The sequence below is a fragment of the Paralichthys olivaceus genome, chromosome 8 (assembly GCF_024713975.1).
Source record: "Paralichthys olivaceus isolate ysfri-2021 chromosome 8, ASM2471397v2, whole genome shotgun sequence".
Classification (NCBI taxonomy): Eukaryota; Metazoa; Chordata; class Actinopteri; order Pleuronectiformes; family Paralichthyidae; genus Paralichthys; species Paralichthys olivaceus.
The window spans coordinates 19,028,686-19,045,361 of record NC_091100.1 but is presented as its reverse complement, the minus strand read 5'-3'; the positions used below and the strand labels follow the sequence as shown (position 1 = coordinate 19,045,361).

Sequence of the window (16,676 nt, the reverse complement as noted above, 5' to 3'; positions counted from 1 at the left end):
TCTGCTTGCACAGACTCAAACACTGAACCGCATGAACATATGCACTGAACGTGCCAGGCTGCAGCAGCAGAGCAGATTGACAGATTGCAGGAAAAAAAAAAAGCAACAAACCCGGAACTGAAATTATCCATGATTGTGTCTTGAACCCAAAGTGATAAATAATTTGTGGCTCTGCTTTTAGTTTTTGCCAAAGTAGCCTACATTCAGGCGAGTGTGTGACATTGGGTTGCAGTTGAATTGTGTTTGCATTCTGCTCATGTTTTTACACCATGCTTATGAAGAAGCAGCATTATTGTACTGTGTTTAAAAAAGATGTTTCACCAATGTCCCCTTGAGAAGCCCAACACGTGACGAATAATCAGGTGCCAAAACGTAACGCTGCTCGCCAGGTATTTTCCACCTTGATTTGATCAGAGCAGGTACTTGTGAATTATCAGATGGTTAGTATGGCCTGCGATTACCATGGAAGGAGTGTAGTTCAGATGGCCTCTTTAAGTGCAAGTATGTTATTGTTGTTATTGATAATCACTCGTTTTGGGTTTAATTTTTTAACATGTGGAAATAGTTCAAAACTGGATTTTTTTTATATATATGTAAATGAATATAATGCTGTAAAGTGCGGTCATGAATCAAGAGATTTCTCTTTCACATCAATACAGTTAAAAAAAAATAAAACCACAGTGAAAAGACTTGTTTGTGTCTCTGTCCAACATGTTATTGCCTCAGCTATAGAGCTGTTCTCATTTGTTTGTTTGTCAGCAGGATTATGCAAAAACTACTCAACTAATTTCCATGAAACTGTGTGGAGGTGTGCGGCATGACCTAAATAAGGATCCATTAAATTTAGATGTGGATCCAGGATTTTTTTTACACTGTTTTAAAAGTGTGAGATTCAACATTTCATCAATTTCTCAGGATGATAATCATCATGGATCTCGATTTATAAAAAATAAAACAGATCTAGTGAATTAAGTGTGGTTTCACAAGGGGACTGATGGCCCTTTGGTGGAGATCCGTGCTTCATGCAGTAGATGGCGGTAATGCAAAAAGCGAGGATGAAGCCTGCCCATCGGAGGGAAGCTGGAGAAGAAGAATCGCCTTGTGTACTTCCGGTTAGCAAACATGGCTCAAGGATCACAGAAGTTTAAAGCTCAGCGGCCTGGAGGCTCCAAGAAGCCTCACCAGAGCAAACAGAAAGGGCCGAAGAAAGGAGGTAGGACTCCGGCATGTCTCCCGTTGTTCTCTGAGCTGCTGTAAACACGTGGAAACCAGTTCCAGTCCCAAAGCGTCCACATGTGACCTGCATGGAAACACGTTGCGACTCGAGTCAGTGTGCAGCAGATACTTCATGTTATGATTCTCCCTCTAAAGTGTGTTTACAGCAGTAAACACTGAAGTGACTGAACTCAATCCTTCCATTAGATCGCTCTACCTTCATACGGACATGGCTTTAAACTCACATGTTAGCTGCTCCCTGCTGTCGTTGCTTCAAGGTGTGTTAGACATGTTGCTGGGAAACAAAACAATACCAAGAATGACAGTTTAGATTTAATTCATGGCAAAATAAAGTCCAATGTGTAAACAAATATTGAAGATGAATTGTCTAAACACAGTGATCCTCAGATTTGTTAAAAAATTGCTGTTTATCAGGTGCTTGTCTTTTAAACCACAACCCTCACTCAGGACATGTTATCAATCTTCAAACCAAATAAATATATATATATGTATATTTATACTTAATGTCTGATACTCTGTATCTGTTTGAACCGCACTACGATTATGAGCCTTTTAGAAAAAAACAATTAAAAACTAAGTATACTCTCATTTACAATTTTTTAGGGTACCTTAGCTAAAACAAATAAGGAATGAAAAAGCACACCAAAATGCTTCTCTTAATACGGTATATGTTTTTTATATGTAGCGAATATTACTATAACTTAACCTCAAGGAAGACACTATCAATGGTTAAATGACAAACACAAGTTATAAAGCAGAACATGCTTTGATGATAAACCAGTTTTCAGTGTATCTGATGATAGTTTAAAATCAGTAGAGGCCTTGGTGGGCGGCTGTGGCCCAGGAGGCATGTCATCCACTAACCAGATGGTCCCGGGCTCCATGCTGAAGTGTCCAATATGGAATGCTTGTAAACCATGTAAAATATATATAACACAAAGAGTTGTGGGGTCACATTGATGATTGCAGATAGAAACAGCCTTATGTATGGAAGAGCTGCATGAATGTGTGAGTGTGACTTGTACTGTAAAGCACTTTGAGTGGTCGATAAGAGTAAAATATAATCTTAACGCGGTATTCAATGTATTATTGCATTTCTAGCCTATCTGGTTTAAGACAGAATTTCAAAATGTATGTTTATCATTTCATTTCATTTAACTGTTTGTGATGGCATTTTGAAATGTGTATGTGATTTAATGTTTTTGCCTTCATAAAGGGAGGACCATTGCACCTAAGAAGACTCAAGTGGTTCAGCAGCAGAAACTGAAGAAGGTGAGAAGAAGTAACAGAAAAGTGACAGCAGTCTGAATGTTATCCGTGAGCTCTACAGATAACTCTTAACATCAACTTTACTTTTCCCTGAAGTGTCTTGAAGTTGCCATCAGGAACAAGATTGAGATGGAGGTGACCCACAAGGCCAGCACCTCCCTGCATAAGCCGCTGAGTGTGGTTAAAGGGGCTGAAGTTAAAGCCAAACCAGGAGCAGTCCGGCCAGGAACCAGTTCTAAATAGGACCAGATACACCACCTCACACCTGCTGACCGGAACCTGATGGTGTTAAAATCCGAAGGACTGAGATGAAGCATCAGTGAGCTGCAGTAATTTTCAAATGTTCTTCAGGCTTTTAGAAGAAATCAGAGGTGGACCTGGACAGATTCTTGTCAAAGTCACAACAAGACAAATTTAAAAGACGACATTTTTGAATAAAATGGATCACTGGGCCATGGATATTACATTAATGGCCATTTGGGGGCACCACAGGACTTATATATTCACAGTAAGGATTAAAACAGAATGAACACAACAAACCTTCAATTTTATTTTTGTAATTACATTCACATTTTTCGTATAGCCGTCACTACACAGAAAATAAATGAGGCAAGTGAGAATGACGGCTCTCTAAGAACAATGTGGGCGGAACATAATGTTTGAGAAGGAGCAGGGAGTCACAGTCTTATATCAGCTTGCTGTATAGAACCTAATGATTTGAAAATGTTCAAGAGTAAATTCCAGCCATCACTTATCGTTCCTGTAAATATTGAATGATATTGAGAGCATCTGTTGTGATCATGGTGGAAATATGACGTGGAAATAAATGCCGGATGATTGAATACATCCAGATCACGTGCAGGAAGTCTGATCATCTGATTTGATTTTTTCAGGACATAAATTATAAAAGTCTGCCAAAAGATTTTATTTTCTATCTGTTAATCCTCATACACTTTACATGAGCTGTCGGAATGCAGAGCTTTAGTAAATGCAATGCAATTTTTTGTATGGTGTATTTGAATTAAAGATATTTTGAGATCTTCCACGATTATCAAAAATAGTGTTACATTTTTGGTAGAGAGGACATTTCTTGTGTCCCCTGGAAGTACTTGTCTTCTGAGCTTGGGCTGGATGATATGGCAAAAACGTATATCAAGAAAGAATTGTTCATATCAGTCGATATTGATAGTTATTGCAATAAATGTCACATTATTAGAGTACAGAATGACGAACACTTGATAAAATCTCAGGTAGATTAATTTGTTTAACCTCCTCACTGTCTTTACACTATACATAAATAATATATTGAAACTAACCTTATACAGTTTCTTCGCTATTGATGGAAAGTATATTGCGGTAATTCCTAATATTGTTTTATTGCCCTAATCTGAGCTACTTGCAACACGTGTCTGTATTTGGTGAAGCTGTGTGTATTTGCAGTACATGTTTTCTTTAGTTCTCTCAGCCAGTAAACCTTTCGAAGCCTGTGTCAGAGGGATTTTGAATATAGAATATAGCTAATATACAGTGTGTATAAAAAATAATACAATTAAATACCAAACTTTTATAAGGGATTTATTAAAATCCTTTGTGTCACTTGAACCTCATGTAATCCACAGGCACAATATAGTTACATCTACATTTCAGCGTCATAGTTATGAGGTGTCTGTTTTTTAACCCTGCTTACATTAACCACAGTGTTGCCACAGAGACTTCCTGAATGTAACAGTGTGTTACTACAACACTAATAAGAACAACAATCACAACAAGCTGCCTGTTGAAATTAATGATCAAATACAGTCAACATGTCCAGCAGCACTTATTTCTAAAGCAAGTTTGTAATAGTTAACAGTGAATCTTTAAAAAGCCTTAATGGCCTCTACCCAGTGGTGAGAGCGCTGGAAGCGAGGGAAGGAGTCTTTAGCCATCAGGTTGTAGATCGTCTGCTGTGCCTTCTTGAACGTGTCAGCACATGGAGAGTCCATCACACTCAGCAGAGCTTCACGGGTCTCTGAGTCCAGGTTTACCTAGAGCAGGTTATCAGAAGAAGATCATGAATATTCAGGGATATCTGTCAATCTCTTTGCCATAACTTCCTCGTATATCACATTCTCCTTTCCACCAACCTCCTGTGGTGCATCAGGGTTGATAAACTGGCTGTAGATGCCGCTGGCCTTGGTCTTTTGCAAGTTTGAGGGCAAAACCCCGTAGTTCTGACACGCCAGCCAGAACTCCAGGTTCTCCTCACTGAACTCTGAACGCAGGAACCCACGAAACGCCTGCAGACCTCCTGATGGAGAGATGAGTGAAAGCATGGAGAGGACGATGAGACAGGACAGAAAGACAACCTGTTCGCCAGCAACTCAAGCTACATATTTCCTAAAAATTTCAACTTCACATCAGTTTCTCTCCGCCCCCCGGGTCCATAGTCTCAGGGTACAATTCCAGTGAGCCACGGCCAATTCAGCCTTAGAAGCAACAATGTGGTTGTCATTGAAATTTTCTTTAAAGATGTAGGAAAATACCAAAATATTACTATTTTTCTTATCAACATAATTGTAAAGCCACTTTACCCCGTTAAAAGTTTAAAAGTTTACTGTGAGGCCCAGTGAAGCCAGATATGTAGCTTTTCACCCTTGTCTGTTTTTTAGTGGTTTGTTTCTACATTACAAATAAAATCAAGATTACCACTAAATTTGGTGGAAGGGTGTGGGTCAGGAGATAACCCATTAAAGGTCGGTGCGAATCCAGATCAGGCCTTTTTTTTGCTTGTTGAGGATTATTTTTGACATTTTTGTGAATATCTCACAAAATAATGCAGCGCTCTTTAAGACAAATCTGACATCTGTAGAGTGCTAATATGTATGAGCAGGTGAATTTGGTGTGGATCCAGATGATGAATTAGATTTTATGAATCAAAATGAATATTTTTTTATCTATATTCGGTTGCAGTATGGTAACAACTATTCCGTTCAGGTATATCAGAGACTGAACATTTCCCCTGTGTTTAATGTGAGCAGTTTGTAGAATAATTCTATACACATGGTTTATGCATCTGATCTCCATATGCAATATGGTGATTAAGTGGCCAATTAGCCTTGGATAATATGTGCTCTCTGGGCTTCACCTACTGTGACCTGTCTAAGGAACTGGTGCATGAACTCACTTCAGAAGTAATAAACTTTAACAAACAGACTGTGTCTTACCTTTGCTGTTTAGCAGAGTTTCCAGGTCCTGAAGAGTTTTTCCATCCTGAACCCTGAGAAGAGAAAACACAGAAACGGTCAAAATTCTGCTTCACTGTGACTGGATTCATGTTATATTTGAATTACAGATGTCAGTAGGTTTACTTTAGCTTGTGGTGTGTCTCAGCCAGATGGCTGAACATCACCCGCATCTCTTTTGCCCTGAGACACACAGACAGACACAAGAAAATCACACCAGGCTCTGCACAAAACACTTCATAATACAAACTATGAAGACCGTGTCAAATACTTACTTCTCCAGGCATGAGGAGGGCAGGGAGGAGAGTCCTTTACACATCGAGCTCTTAGGTCTTAGAAAACCGACAAAGAGAAAATGAAGAGACAAAGCTGTGTAAGTTCACAGAAAGTGATCTTACATAGTTTTCTTCTATCTGTCCACATCCCAGACTGGTGCTGCTGTTAAATAGTCTCCTTGGATGTTATCTAGGGCATGAATCTGCTCCTGTCCAGCAGGTGCAGAGAGGGGAGCTGAAAAGAGGTGACAGCAGCTGAATGGGGGAGCTGTTGTCCATAATCGCTGTCTACGTAGCTCTGTCAACATGGACATACAAATCAAGTCAGCATACACAATAGGATAATTAAAGCAAGGGGACTTGTAGTCTGTGTGTGGTCAGGGATCATTACAAACCTTTAGAGTTCATCACAGGAGAATGAAGTGATGAGGGAGCAGCAGGTGGGCACCGGAATCACACAACTGCAGGGATGGCAAGATTGTGTTTTATAATGATGGAGGAGATAAGACAAAATAAAGTTCATTAAATGAAGCTCCTCTGCAATAACAGCAATGCTTTTTTCTCCACCTTTTCCCAACTCTCTTGTTTTTTCTTGTTTTATTATGACAAATATACATGTAAATGTATAATTGTTTTTACTTTTTGTACATGGTGATAAAATCCCCAATATTCAATATTAATTTTTATGATCTTCACTATTCCTCTGTTCGTTTGTTTGTTTGCTGCATATTTATAATTCAAAGCCCCCTCCATTTATTTTTGTGCATTACATTTTTTCACCTCTGTCCAAATGTTTGTTGGTTGATTTGTTTGTTTTTCAGCAGGATTGCACAAAAACCACTGAACAGATTTCCACAAAACTAAGTGGAAGGATGGGACATAGGTCAAGTAAAAAACTGTATTTGGTGCAGACTGACAGGAATGTTCTTTAATCACTTTCTCGAAAATTGTGAGAGGGCGATCAGGCACATTACTGATATCTCAGTGTGTATGTGGTGCAGCTTGATTAAATTTAAGGGGGCTGTTGGGCCTTGGTGGAGGTATGACCTCTGTTCCTCTTGTTCTTTTGCTTGGATGTTTGACCTCAACTGTGCAGACTGATGTATGTGCACAGATGGAAATTATTTATTAGCATTAGCACACACACACACGCTCTACAAGCTTGAGGGCTGTCGCTTCCTGCTTCCTCAGTCTTAATGTCAGTGGGATCCAGGACACGGAGCGATCCACGGTGTGGACCTGTTTATATTCAGTCTACAGTGTAAACACGGACACACACTCTGCTGGAGCCGCTGGATCGGGATCCAGAGGAAGCTGCTGCTCGTCGGGCTCAGACCTGGTCTCAGGACGGATCCAGTTCACTGGGCTCCAGACGCGCTGCGCTCCTGATCCTGATCCTCTGTGTCCGACCATGGGCTGCGGGTCTGTCTGGAGATAAACAGTGAGTCACTGTGGTTTAGTCTGGTGAAGCTATATAATCCCTGAGACGGGACATTCTCATTCTGTTCGAGCAGTAAACGCAGCTGCTTGACACGTTGTGAGTGTTTTAAATGGTGGTTGAGAAGGTGGACACAGAGACAGCTGCAGCTCAGAAAACTAAGAAACAAGCTGCATGAGATCTGAGCCTTTGGATCGAACCTGTTGATACAACTCAACTAATTCTAATAAACTGTGGTGCCCCGGTGGACTGTGGGGTTCAGGTAGGTACACCGCTGCATATACAGTGTGACCTGGGTCTTTACTGGTGACAACATGTGTTGTGATCATGAGGCAACTGTCTGTGGTCAGTCATCAATAATTACTTAGGAGGAATGTGTGAGAAAAGACAAAAATAGAATCAGAAGCAGAATCATTATTTGGTTTCCTCGTCTCTTAAAGGAGGTCTGTTTGTTTTTATTGCATGTGGGGATACAGGTTGCAGAAAGCCATTTGTGGCACTAGAGGGAGCTGCACAGTTGCCTCATGTCATGTCACATGAGTTAATTAAAAAAAGAAGTGAATGTTGTGAGGACATCGAGGTGAGGTGGTGTGGCCTTATCTCTGAGGCTGTGACTTCACATCAGCTGCTACTAGCATAACACACCTGAATGTCTGAACCATAGACTGTACATAAAGATGGACGACGCGTCTCCACTTCCTCTCACTGTTTAAAACTGAATATATAATATCTCGGATTTGAATACTGCCATCTTGCACATTTGAAACCATGGTATGCTGCATTAGTTCTGCCGACACACACTCGACCAATCGTGAATTAGTCTCAAGTGTCAATCATGATGTTTCACCCCGTTCATTTTCATAAACTTACTGGAAAAATTATCACATTATCACAACAAACATCAGTTTAAAAAAGATTACCTAAAATGACTCAAACCATATTTTAGAAAAATTCATTTGACATTTACTTTGACTTCGTCCATGTCCCATCCACTGACACGGAGGAGGCAGGGTTTATGACCCAAACTGCAGCCAGCCACCAGATGGGAATCGAGATGCTTTGGCTTCACTTTTGGGATTTGTCTTGTCATCCATCTTTACGTACAGTCGATGATTTGAACAAATTGGTGTGGGATAGGTGTTGGGGTGGCGTTCAAATTGCATGATGGGTAATGTAGGCACCAGTTTTTTGACCAACTAAGTAAATGTTCCAAGGCTCAATAAGTTGTAATTTATGCCTTGTGTTGTATCGTGATTACACTGATGCCCCTACATGTATATCCCATCAGCTGAAACCAGTGGCAGCAGTTATGGGAGCCCGACGGACTTGGTTCCTTCGGGTTCACTGCCAAGACGGTGAATCCCCTGGTCCAGACCATGACAGGGAGAAGAGCTATGCCGAGCTGTTTGATCAGCTGGACCTCAACAAAGATGGACACATCGACATCTTTGAGCTGCGGACAGGGCTGGCAGGCCGAGGGCTTTCCAGAGGCTCCTTTGAGAGGGTAGGACACCTGTTTGTTTGATATTGTGCAGTGACATACACAGTATGAGGGCTGTGGGTGCTACATTCACATTTAAAAAGTACAGTTGTTAACATTAAGGTATTAAAATACTCCTCAGGGTCAAGGCTCCCGACAGACCGACTAACCAACCTTTACTTAAACTGTGTTTGCATAAAGATAGTGACACACTCTTTTAACAAACCAAATGGTTTGTTTGCAGTCATTTGTTGCTAGACTGGTGACAGGGCCATTGTAAAAACTTAACCTGTACTGTTGTACACATGCGTGTGTGTGTGTGTGTGAATCAGTAAAAGAGAGTGGAGGAGAGTGTGTTAACAGAGATTTCCTCTCATCTCTTCTCCACATCTTACATGGAGGCTGTGAGATATTTCCTTATGTAAAATGTCCTCAGACTTCAGCAGGAGCCAAAGACATCAACAGCAAACCTTTATTGTGAATACACACAGTCTGTTTCTCTGTGCTCCGTCTGTCTGTGTCTGTTTTGGAAAGAAGTGTGTGGATCACCAAGAAGATTCACTGTCACTTTCTCACATGTTTCTTCTTCTTTTCACTTTGTGTGTGGCGTGTGTGTGGAGTGTGAGTGTGGGGGGGTATGTAAAGCACAGCATGGCATCTATTTTGGTACAAGCAGTAGGTCTTTGTAAGATGAGAATGGTAACCTTTCTCTCGGTCTCACAGTTTTTCACATATAGATCACTGTCCAAAGTGACACACTTTTCTTTCTTATTTGAATATAATTCTCATTGAAACAATCTGCATTTATATTTAGTTTTTATTCCACATCTTTTACATATATATTTCTGATAATATTCCAGTAATATGATTTGATTATAGTTAGAAGATTAGCTTTGTTTAGTATGTTAGTATGATAAATGAGATTCTGAATATTTGATTTGTTTATCCACTCTTTCTGCCACTGTAAAATAGAGACTGTTTGTTCAATGTGCATTTTAAATAATATTAATTCAATGTTTATGCTGTGATAAACTAGCAAAGCCTCCTAAATAACTTCTCATAAACAACTGCCACAAACACAAGATACCAGCTGGCTGATAAATAAGAGGTGTAGCGATTTTATATTACAGCATGAAATCACTTTTTGTTTTTGTAACATCGGTATGTGTTGTATTCTTTAATTATATGATAATAAAGTGTATAATGTAGGTCATTCTTCAAATACACAACATGCTGTAGCAATATTTGTCCAACAGATGGCAAGGTCGAGGTTTAGACAGCAAACTGTGAGTGTAACCTTGATCTTGATGTATTTCGAAGCAGTCAGGGTCACATGTGTTGTATTTGTTGCTCTCATATATTTAAGAATTAATCATAGATGTAAAATAATACAATAAAGCTGATATTTTACATGTCTACATGATATTATGTCTGATGTTACCAGTGAGGATCCTGCTGCAGCTGCCAGTGAGAGAGAGAGAGGCCAAGCATCTCTCTGAACTCTATGATAGAAGCGTATTTGGGTTTCAGACTCTGATCCATACAGCCTTTATGTTTGCAACCAATCTTGAAATTAACTGATGTTGTGTCCAGACCTTCTTTCTCATTGACTTGGCTGTCCTCCGCTTTCAGATTGTCCAGACCGGGGACACCAACCATGATGGAGTACTGGACTTTGAAGAGTTCACACAGTATCTCCGCACCCATGAAAAACAGCTCAAACTCATGTTCAGCAGACTGGACAGGAATAATGATGGTCTGTATGCATCTATGAACTCACTGGAAATGATAAATCATTTCACTGTCACTTCGAATGTCCATATTCAGTCACTTCTCACTGTTTGTGATTGGTGGATGTTTGCAGGTCAGGTTGATGCAGCGGAGATCCAGCACTGTCTACGCACCATCGGTGTGGACATCAGTCTCGAGGACGCCACCAAGATTCTACTACGGTTTGTCAGTCTTGTAAACACAATTTGAGAAAATGAACTCCACTTCCTTTTAGTAATCCTCTCCGATGGTTACTATATATTCAGTGAGATTAGACATCTTTTTATACATCACACAGATCTGAGCTGTGTGTCCTGATATGATTTATCAAACTCTCAGTATTTCTGAATGCAAAAGACACACAGCGCCTTCATCTGGCTGATGTAGCCAGAGAGGTGTTGCAATCATGGTGATTACTCTGACAATCAAACCCTGGATTATAATTGTTTAATAAAAGCAGGTCATGACTTTCATGATTTCCTGCACCTGCACCTCGCTGAACTGCGTCTTCAGGGCTCAGTATTTGCTCTCATGGTTACAGTCAGTGCTGCATTTCCTACTTTTGTGTCTAAGAAGCGTCTTCTCATACATTGTTGCACTGCCAACCATTAAAGGACTCCTCCTCCCCGTGAAACAAGAGCAAACTATTGTTCCTGCCTTCTTTAATCTGTGTGTCTACTTAATGTTGCTACTTTCTGCTATGAAAAACACAATGTTCCACGTTTGTTTAACTGTTTGTCACCCAGTATTGACAAGGATGGTACCATGACAATTGACTGGAATGAGTGGCGAGACTACTTCCTGTTTAAGCCCATCACTAATATGGAAGACGTGGCCCGCTACTGGAAACGTTCGATGGTGAGGGGACACACACTCGAACATACACACTTTCAAAAAAAAAACTTTTGTGTGCTCAACTCTTTCTGTTTACTCTCCTTTTTCTCATTGTCACTCTTATTCCAACCACCATAACCTCAGTAGATGTTGGATATAGGTGAGCAGCTGACAGTCCCAGATGAATTTTCAGAGGAAGAGAAGAAGTCTGGGTATGTGTGGCGGCAGCTGATGGCCGGAGCCATGGCTGGATCTGTATCACGAACTGGAACCGCCCCCTTGGACCGTCTCAAAGTATTTCGACAGGTCGGTTGGGGACAATTACGATCTTTTACGAATTAATCACTCATGAGTTACTACCTTTGTTTGACATGTTTCTGTGATAACCTTCCTGCTCTGCTCTTCCAGGTCCATGGTTCCTTTGTCTTTACAGGGAACGTGCTAAACAGTTTTCAGTACATGGTGAAAGAAGGGGGACTGCGGTCGTTGTGGAGGGGCAACGGAATCAATGTTCTCAAAATTGCCCCAGAGACTGCAATCAAGTTCACAGCCTATGAGCAGGTGAAGCAGACAGCAGCAGCTTGAAGCTGTAATTTTCTACAGGTTCTTCTAGTTGTCTTGCAACCTCAGATCAGCCAAAAGACTCCAGGAAGTTCCTGCTCCCAGCCAACAAATATCCTAGCACATAAAAGCCACTGAAACAACAGCATTTTTTTTTTCTTTGGGTTTTGAATGGATGAAAAGATTTGATTCAAAATTTAAATTATTAAATGTTGGAGGTAGACTGAGCCAGGTTAGCTGATTTCCACTATTACCAGCAGAGACCGTTTACAACGAGGGACGATGCGTCTCCACTCCCTTCCATTGCACAAAAATGAAGCTAAAATGTCCCTGATACAGGTGCTGTCATCTTACACTTTTGATGTTATTTGCAGCCAAAGTCTGCACAGTAGTGTTGGTGGTGTGGAGCTGCGGGATCAAGGTCTCCCTAATACATGCAATCAACCCATCACGAGTCAGTCTCAGCTGTAAATCATAACTTTTTAGCCCGTTTATATAGCTTCAATTAACTAATTAAAACAAACTTATAAGAAACATGAACACTTGAACATACAGCAGTGTGATAACTAAACAGAAACCATGTTTGAGAAAATGTTATTCGACGTGTGATTTCATTTTTCTCATTTCACTAACATAGAAGAGGCGGGGTTTATGGCTGTGGCAATTTTATTTATATAGCTCATTTCATTCGAAGAGAATACATTAAAACTATACAGATACAAAGGTGTATACAAATTACAGAATATTATAAAATAAAGCCATGAGGCGATCAAGATGCATCCATCTTTATAAACAGCCTATTATCCAAGTCTCTGCAAGAAAACGAAAAAAAACTGAATGTGTTCCACAAAATGTTTGACTCTGTCTTTTAACAACACTCCATCTTCATGTTTTTACTACTTGCTCAAATTATGATTAATTTAGTCTTGTTGCTTTAACTCTGCATAGATTAAGAATTTGATGCGTGGCAGCAATGAAACAAGAACTCTGAGGATTCATGAGAGGTTTGTTGCCGGCTCTCTTGCAGGAGCTACAGCACAAACGGCCATCTACCCAATGGAGGTAATATCTGGGTAATATACTTATAAGAATGTTCATATAGGATGAAGGAAATACACCTCCTGCTTTGCATGAATGACCAGGAAAACGCTTGACTTCTTTTCTCTTTCTCTCCCTCCTTCTTTGTGTTCCCTACAGGTGCTGAAAACTCGTCTCACACTGAGAAACACGGGCCAGTTCTCAGGAATCGCAGACTGTGCCAAACAGATCCTCCAGAGGGAAGGTTTCACAGCCTTCTACAAGGGTTACATACCCAACCTGCTGAGCATTGTCCCCTACGCTGGCATTGACCTGGCTGTCTATGAGGTTAGAGAGACACGATAGCGCACAGCCCTCACAACACTTCCTGTTTCTCCTCAGCGTTTTATCGTCTTCTCGCTCTCGTTGTCCCTCAGACTCTGAAGTTTGCCTGGCTGAACAGGAACAGAGGTCTGGCCGACCCAGGGGTCATGGTGCTGGTCGGCTGCGGTGCTGTCTCCAGTACCTGTGGACAGCTAGCAAGTTACCCACTGGCTCTGATCCGCACCCGAATGCAGGCACAGGGTAAGGGTCATTCTAATATACAGACAGGTTGACAGATAAAGACAAATCCAAAATGTTGTCAAACTTAAGTGTAGAGCCACCAGAGAAGCTTCAGTGCTCATGGGTATTTATTCTCTAAGTCTCTGAGCTCTACTGGAGCGATGAACACCATTCATTTGTCCAGGCTTGTTCTTTAATTTGTCTCTGCATGTACAAAGACGCATGTTGATGTTGAAAACTGAAACTATTGATAAAGAAAATTGCCAAAATGTTCCCTCCAATTATGACTTTATAACAATATTCACCACAGGCTATTAATTTTGATTCCCTAGCTCCAAGTGAGCCAAGAGTTTATTTTCAGTGAATGGTTACAGTGCATAAAACATAACCACAGCCTCCATGATTTAATTCTGACCTTAGACCTTTATTGCATATCATGCCCCCTCTCGCTTTCCTATTTGCTTCCTCCCAAACTGTGCAATAAAGGCAAACGCATATTAGAGACAATTTGCCTAAAGTTTCTCCTGAAAAGCAACTTATCCAGAGGTGTTTGTTGGAAATTCAATCAAACAATGTGCAACAATATGCAAACTGTGGAAAGAAACAGTAGTTTGACCTAATGGTCCACTTGCTGATTTTTAACTAGGGCTTTTAACCACATCTAAAGTCCATGAGATGTGGTTGGAAGCTGATTTGTGGACCTGGAGTTAAGATGACAGATGAGTGGTTGTTCCTTGCATTAAAAATGTTGCTGTTCTGCGGCTGAATTGCTTTGAATGCTGGGGTATCACCGAATGTACAAACAACATATGATGTGACCCTGATGTAATTCTTTCAAAACAATAATCAAGGTAAATCTGACTTCTTAAGCTGCAGGCCTTTGTCAGAGTTCAATGAACAAGTGTGAAATCCATCTAAAACTGAAATTATTATTTATGAGAATAAAATTTTACTCAAGATTTTGGAGCTTTCAACTTGCTCCTAACTCAACTCCATCTCCTCAGGAAGAGCACATGATGTGTTTAACTAATATAATGAGATGTGGTTGAATGCTGAGAAGCAAAGTATGTGGACTTTTTGTTAAACCACTGTTTCCAGTGTCACATTCAATGCATGATATGCTTTGGAAAATGTTTAGCAACAGCATCATAACAGATCCATTTCCTGCAAAGAACACGGTACACACCACATTTGCAGAGTTACATGAAGTGAGAGAGCACAATGAGTTGGTGAAGGTCGTTTTCTTTCTCCTCAGCTTTAGAGAAGGGAACCCCAAAACCCTCCATGTTGGCGTTGCTTCAAAACATTGTTACTCAGGAGGGCGTCACTGGACTTTATAGAGGAATTTCCCCCAACCTGCTGAAGGTCATTCCTGCTGTCACTGTGTCCTACGTTGTCTACGAATACACGAGGATCATCCTGGGAGTGGACATCGAGGGTAGGAGGGCAGGGAAGGGGAAAGGGTAGAAAAGAATGCTGACTTGTGCGTGGGTTTTATCTACGTGCACGCACAGACATGTTGGCAGTGCATGAGGAAATGGGCCTTGACGGTGGATGAAAGATTTGACTTTTCAGGTTGAAAATCACAGGATGGAAATCAAACATGGAATGGATGGACCACATCACACCTGCAGTGGCAGCTGCTGTGAAGAAGTGTGATGTACTGCATTACAGTGCATGTCAGCAGCTGAGTGAAAGCTAACCTACCAGCCTCCTGCTACTGTATTAACTTGGACAGATGGAAACTTGCATGAACTTGCTTGAGAACAAACAGGAGCCATGTCAGAAGCCATGTTACATTATTTTTTCTCCTAGGTGATATATAGAGACGATAAAGGACTGGTGGGAGGACTGATCCAATTTCCTGTTCTGCAAGTGGAAGTCTCTGCAGTCTGGCAAGTTTGAGCCAGAACTTTGATTGACATGTCTTAAACAGATGTTACAAATATTAAAGTACAACACAACAGGGGTTAATGTAAAATGCTCATGTTATATAATTTATCCCTTTACAAAGAGATTTGTTTGTTCTGTTATGTTTGAAAAACACATTAGGGTCCAGTGCCATGTAGTATTTTAATAAACTGTATGTTCAAGTAGTGCAGTTTTAACAACCTGTATGATAGAACAACAAGAAAAAAAAATGTTAATGCCAAAGAACTGTTTGGATGTGTCAGTATTTATTATGGGAGGTGCAAATAAATGCATGCATGGTGCTGCTTTTTTTTTTATTGCAACTTTGTCTCCATTTCATTTTACAGATGTATGTAAGATCACTGCACTAATACCAGGTTATGAATCACCTCCTCCGCTCCTCAAAAGTACTAATAGACAGCCACTTTGTTCAGCCCTGTTGCCATTAGTTTCAGTGCAGCAGCACCTGATAAACTGTGAGCTACTGTTACATTGATATTAAACATGTTATGGTTCGTCCATTCTTTAAAGGTTGACCATGTAGCTCTAGCTGTGCCGTAAATAAGCAAATAAAGATCTAATAAAATATAACAGACTTAAATCTTTCCAACAAATATTATTAACAAGATGGTTTTGGCAATGTTTTATAATGGATCTTGCCAGAAGTTTCCTGGACATTAATTCATAGTTTAGCTCTTATTTGTAGATGCAGTGTTTAACTGGTACATTTCCACTTTGTAAATTCCAAGACATCACTAACTCTTGAAGTTGCATAGCAGGTGAGATGAAACCAGGTTAGGACCGGTTACAGTCAAGCTTTCCATTAAACATATATGAAGACTTTAAAAAAGGACAATGTATACATTAGAATAATTGAGTGAATATTAACTTTCATTGTCATTTGAATAATTAGCAAAAATTAGATTATTTCTTGTAAACTGTGGTAATGATAGAAATTGAATGTCAACTCATTGAAACTAATAAACACATCGTTTTTTTAAACTAAAATAACACATTTTATTATTTAACTGTGATGATTAAATATGTAAAGAATGAGTGGAGTTCCTGTGATTAAGCAAATGTAGATTAGAGTAGTA

The 16,676-nt window shown here is 40.2% G+C and overlaps 3 protein-coding genes across 6 annotated transcripts; 2 read left to right on the top strand and 1 right to left on the bottom strand.

Annotated features, from left to right (window-relative positions):
- Positions 1-1,055: 1,055 nt before the first annotated feature.
- On the top strand, positions 1,056-3,548 carry c8h19orf53 (chromosome 8 C19orf53 homolog). 2 transcript variants are annotated; one of them, XM_069530608.1, is made up of 4 exons: positions 1,097-1,326; positions 1,423-1,493; positions 2,453-2,508; positions 2,602-3,548. In XM_069530608.1, exons 2-4 carry the CDS (start codon positions 1,445-1,447, stop codon positions 2,746-2,748), a joined length of 252 nt encoding a protein of 83 aa, XP_069386709.1. In that variant the 5' UTR covers positions 1,097-1,326; positions 1,423-1,444; the 3' UTR covers positions 2,749-3,548. The 2 variants fall into 2 exon arrangements, with proteins under 2 accessions (XP_019939895.1, XP_069386709.1); XM_020084336.2 differs by lacking the exon at positions 1,423-1,493 and having other exon boundaries at positions 1,056-1,213.
- Positions 3,549-4,233: 685 nt separating this feature from the next.
- Positions 4,234-6,185, bottom strand: LOC109627638 (regulator of G-protein signaling 5). Its single transcript, XM_020084335.2, has 5 exons — positions 6,005-6,185; positions 5,856-5,912; positions 5,712-5,764; positions 4,632-4,795; positions 4,234-4,532 (listed from the first exon to the last, which is right to left on the bottom strand). Exons 1-5 carry the CDS (start codon positions 6,046-6,048, stop codon positions 4,365-4,367), a joined length of 486 nt encoding a protein of 161 aa, XP_019939894.1. The 5' UTR covers positions 6,049-6,185; the 3' UTR covers positions 4,234-4,364.
- Positions 6,186-7,147: 962 nt separating this feature from the next.
- On the top strand, positions 7,148-15,902 carry LOC109627636 (mitochondrial adenyl nucleotide antiporter SLC25A24-like). 3 transcript variants are annotated; one of them, XM_020084332.2, is made up of 12 exons: positions 7,148-7,445; positions 8,731-8,946; positions 10,555-10,678; positions 10,787-10,874; positions 11,439-11,550; positions 11,674-11,832; positions 11,935-12,087; positions 13,036-13,149; positions 13,285-13,452; positions 13,542-13,689; positions 14,924-15,106; positions 15,484-15,902. In XM_020084332.2, exons 2-12 carry the CDS (start codon positions 8,752-8,754, stop codon positions 15,492-15,494), a joined length of 1,455 nt encoding a protein of 484 aa, XP_019939891.1. In that variant the 5' UTR covers positions 7,148-7,445; positions 8,731-8,751; the 3' UTR covers positions 15,495-15,902. The 3 variants fall into 3 exon arrangements, with proteins under 3 accessions (XP_019939891.1, XP_019939889.1, XP_019939890.1); XM_020084330.2 differs by having other exon boundaries at positions 14,924-15,902; XM_020084331.2 differs by lacking the exon at positions 7,148-7,445 and adding an exon at positions 7,459-7,704 and having other exon boundaries at positions 14,924-15,902.
- The last annotated feature ends 774 nt before the right edge of the window (positions 15,903-16,676 follow it).